The sequence below is a fragment of the Lactuca sativa genome, chromosome 4 (assembly GCF_002870075.4).
Source record: "Lactuca sativa cultivar Salinas chromosome 4, Lsat_Salinas_v11, whole genome shotgun sequence".
NCBI classification, from domain to species: domain Eukaryota; kingdom Viridiplantae; phylum Streptophyta; class Magnoliopsida; order Asterales; family Asteraceae; genus Lactuca; species Lactuca sativa.
Window position 1 is genome coordinate 314,642,620 of NC_056626.2, and position 4,727 is coordinate 314,647,346.

The 4,727-nt window shown below is 35.5% G+C and overlaps 1 protein-coding gene across 1 annotated transcript; it reads right to left on the minus strand.

The window, feature by feature from the left end:
- Window positions 1–1,059: 1,059 nt before the first annotated feature.
- LOC111915387 (uncharacterized) lies at window positions 1,060–2,383 on the minus strand. Its single transcript, XM_023911049.1, has 2 exons — window positions 1,716–2,383; window positions 1,060–1,654 (listed from the first exon to the last, which is right to left on the minus strand). The coding sequence occupies exons 1-2, from the start codon at window positions 2,381–2,383 to the stop codon at window positions 1,060–1,062; spliced, it is 1,263 nt and encodes a 420-aa protein (XP_023766817.1).
- Between the last annotated feature and the right edge of the window lie 2,344 nt (window positions 2,384–4,727).

Here is a 4,727-nt window from a genome sequence, read left to right on the forward strand (position 1 = left end):
AGAGTTTTCATTTAAAAATCCATTTGTGGCCTATTGGTTTATGTCCAGGAGGAAAATCTACCAATTTCCATGTTTTATTTTGTAAAATTGTATCAAATTCACTCTGGATAGCTTCTTTCCTATAAGGAGCTTCAGAAGATTCAACAACCAATGTTTGAGGCTCATTGTCAATGAAATAGTTCATGAAATCCGGTCCAAGGTATTTGGCAATTTTCCCACATTTACTTTTTCTAGATTTTTGAAGTGAGGCATGAACCTTAGAAGTACTCACATCAAATGGTTTTACATTGGTGTTCAATTTGTTATTTTGGGTCCAAGTTTAGTTCTTTTGGGTAAAGGAACTTGAACTTCGGCAAGACACCCCCACACTTTCATCATTTTGTATAATGGCAATTTTCTTTTCCATAATTCATAAGGAGATTGAGGAAATTTCTTATGAGAAATTTTTTTCAAAATGTTATTTGAAGCAAGGCAAGCTTCACCCCACAAACATTATGGTGGTCCAAAAGTAATCAACATCGAATTTATCATATTTTTTAATGTTCGATTCTTTCTTTCAGCCACTCCATTTTGTTGAGGCGAATAAGGAGCTGTAGTTTGATGCACTACTCCATGAGTAGAACACAATTTTGAAAATTCGTTTGACTCATACTCACCCCCTCTATCAGATCTTAGAATTTTGATCTTTTTATTAAGTTGATTATCATCTTCAGCCTTGTAAATTTTAAATTTGTTCAAGGCTTCATCTTTTGTGTGCATCAAATAAACATAACAAAATTTGCTGCAATCATCAATAAAAGTAATATAATAATTCATTCCTCCATGTGTTGGGGTTGATTTAAAGTCACATAAATCAGTATGAATTAAACCAAGTATAACATTTGATTTTGCAACAGATTTATGTGGATGACTAGTGAATTTTGCTTCTGTGCAAATCTCACATTTTGTGTGCTTGTTTAATGAGGTTCTAGGTAATATTTCAAGATATATCATTCTCTGTAATGATTGGAAATTAACATGGCCTAATCTTGAATGTCAAAGGAAAGTTGAGTCAAGCATCTACATAGAAGGAGCAGCGCTAGTGCCTGCGTTATTCTTATTGATAAAAGCATCATTATGTGGTACAACACTTAACTTAAAGAGTCCCTTATAGAGGTAACCCTTTCCAACATAAGTAGGACCCTTAGTAAGTACAAATTTATCAGACTCAAAGACCATTTTGAACCCTTTGTTACTTAACATAGGACCCGAAATCAGATTCTTTGTCATAGCAGGAACATGGAACACATTGGTAAGCATCAAATCTTTTCCAGATGTGAGTTTCAAATTCACTTTCCCTTGTCCTTCAACCTTGGTAGTAGTAGCATTTCCCATGAACATTGGTTCTCCATCATCAACTTGTTGGTAAGTAGTAAACATGCTTTTTGAGTTGCATATGTGTCTAGTAGCACCAATATCTACCCACCAATCAACACCATTTGAAACCAGATTTGTTTCAATTATTCCAACAAAGAGTTTTGTAGATTCAATAACATTTTCTTGGTTAGAACTTCCAGGATTTCCAGATTTGCCACCAGAATTTCTAGAATTTCCACCATTGCCATCATTGTTTCCACCCTTTTTGAAGCGACAATCCTTAGCCTTATAACCAGTTCTTCCACAAACCCAACAATTTGCAGGATTTTTTGTTGAATTTTTTCTTGTTTGGATTGAACTTGTCATCATTCTTCGAAGTACTTGCTTTGCCTTTGCTTTTAAACTCCTGAATCTTAGACTTGTTAGAAGTACTTCCTACAACAAAGTTAGCACTAGCCTCCAAAGAAACTGCATCAACCTTTTCATTTTTCTTGTGATCTTCTTCAACATGAAGTTTAAGAACATATTTCTCAAAACTCATTTCCTCAGTTAGATGTTTCAAATAAAGTTTGAAATCTTTCCATGAGGTTGTAATTTTTTCAATTATAGAACCAACCAGGAAATTAGAGTGTAAACCCATACCTTCAACGTCAAGTTCGTGGGCAAGGATTTGAATTTCCTTCACTTGTTTCACAATAGATTTTGCATCAGACATTTTGTAGTGCAAAAACTTTCCAACAGTAGACTTCTTGGAACAAGCATATTTAGTTTTATGTTTTATCTCCAATGATTCCCATATTGCTCTAGCAGATTTGAAAGTAGAGTAAATATCATAGAGGGAATCATCAAGAGCATTCAGAATATAATTCCGACAATACAATTCAATGCAATTCCAAGAATCAACAATCCTGTGATATGTAGCATTCTCAATCACAGAAGGAACATGTGTTCCAATGCCCGTTGGCGGATTGGTTGCAGGATCTTCAGTCAACACTTTATCCACATGCAATGTTGTCAAATAGAACATCTTCTATTGCCAACGATTAAAATATGTCCCCTTGAATTTTTCAGGTTTCTCAACATGAATTTTCAATAGAGTTTGATCCATTTCGAAAGTAAATTTCTATAAATTGAAAATTTAAATATGAAATTTGTGTTTTGGATTGTTACAACTTGTGTAAACCAACAGTATAAATACGAATATATATTACATAAATCAAATTGAAACACTATAAATAACCATAAACAAGAAACTTACAAATGATCATTACAGATTGAATACAAGATAGAGGCTAGCAAAGCAATGTCCTAAAACAGAAATTCATCCCTATTAGTGCAATAGTAGATGAATGTCTGAATAGAGGATACAACTATCTTCAATCAAGTTCTTGCACTAGAACTTGATGTTTGGCGAATTTACGGTATGCGTCCATGGAATTATTTGGAGAGGGAAAAGTTTGTTTTTGGTCGTTCCTCCAAGAGTCCCAACAAATCAGATTTTACTCATTTATATCAGATCCACCTGAAACTATCAAAATTTAGTTTTGATAACCTCTGAAAACTAATTTTATCCCAATAAAACCGAAATTAAAAAAATAATAATAAATAAAAATAATTTCGGATTTATCTCATAAGACCCCAAGGCCCAAGGCCGTCTTTTGACCATTTAATATATAATTAAATTACTAGTAAACCATTAGTAATTCAAAAGTCACAACCCCACACTAGCCCATCTTAAGCTCTTAGTCTATTGTAGTAGAACTAAGAGAGAAAACCATTTAAACATACCGAAGTTTGATGTTCCTTCCTATGTGGGATAAGAAACATTGACAAAATTATATAAACATAAAAAGTATTCTTGTTAGGTATCCCCATGGATGAAAGACTTATATAGTGTATGATCTAGAGTCACAGAGAATCAACACATCCCGTTATGTGAAGTTTTTTGAAATATCTTTCCATTTTCCACTTCTCATGACGTTGAGAGAATTATGAAACAACGGACTAATGAACGGGAATTTTGTTGATGAAAGCATCACTCCAATATCTCATACCACCAACAATATCAACAATCAAAAGCATGGTGACTGTCACAATCAGTATTTTCCCATAACATACGTGTTGCCTTCTCATTGAAAATATTTACTCAAAATACAAATGGGCCGAATACAAATATAGATGGGCTAGACATATAAATACAAACCAATAAAATATACGACTATTAAATTACCTCCTTTATAGTTCATTAGTATAGATCTTTTCCTTTTCCCTATTGTCACTATATATTTGTTTGTATTGTATGTATTTTATTTCATTCTGAATTCAATATTAGACATGGTATCAGCCAAATTGGTTGATCTCCCCTCCTTCATCCCCCACCTGTTCTTCTCCCATCCTCCATGTCTTATTCTTCCTCGATGGATGCTTATATTCCCCTCAATACCCTCATCCATATGCTCACTATCAAACTTTCTTCCACTAATTACCTGCTGTGGAAAAACTGAACGGAACCCATCTTATCTTATCAAAACCTATTGTGCTGTGTGGATGGATCTGTCATAGTGCCTCTGTCGCATCTCTCTCAATCTGACGAAAAATCTACTGACAATCCCGCTTATGTTGTGTGGCTTTAAGATAATAAAAAAACCATCATCCTCTTACATTCATCTTTATTAGAAGAATCCGTTTCTGTGATTGTTGGTCTCTCCACAACTCGTGAAATATGGGTTGCCTTGGAAGCTATGTTTCATAATTCCTTTATCAAACGAGTTCATAATCTGCGAGATCAACTCCTTTAATCTCTCAAAGGCTCAAAATCTATGGCTCAATACGGTCACCATTTCAACGGTTTATGCGATCATTTATCTGCTATTGGCCATCTGTTTGATTTTGATGATCAACTTCACAGGTTTCTTTGTGGCCTTAGGTCGCCTTTTGAAGCATTTTCCATGGCTGTCCGTTCTTCTCGCCCTACACCCATGTTCGCTGACTTGCTTGCCCGGGCATAAATCCATGAACTATTCTTACAGGCTCTTCATGGAACCTCCCCTCCATCTGTTGCCTTCTCTACTATTGCCTCGCCATCTACTCAAGGAAGGGGGTTCGATCTTCCTCTCATGGTTCAGCCTCTTCTAGCGGTCGCGGCCGTGGTCTTCAGCCTCGTCATTGCCAACTCTATCACAAAAACGACAATTATGCCTTCGCTTTCCCTAAACTTGCATCTTATGCCTCTCAGGCCAACCCATCTGATGATGCCTTGGCTTCTTCCTTCTTATCTGAATGTCATGTTTTATCTTCTGGGCCTGATTGGTTTCTCAACTTTGGTTCCACGGACCACATGACCGCATCTTTTGAGACCGTCTCCAACTCCA

Excerpts from the sequence above, each read along its gene's own strand:
- LOC111915387 (XM_023911049.1), bottom strand. The coding sequence starts at position 2,383 with ATGTTCTATTTGACAACATTGCATGTGGATAAAGTGTTGACTGAAGAT. Across the intron at positions 1,655-1,715 it reads ACTTCGAAGAATGATGACAA|AACTGGTTATAAGGCTAAGG; the intron begins GTTCAATCCAAA and ends GGTTTGTGGAAG.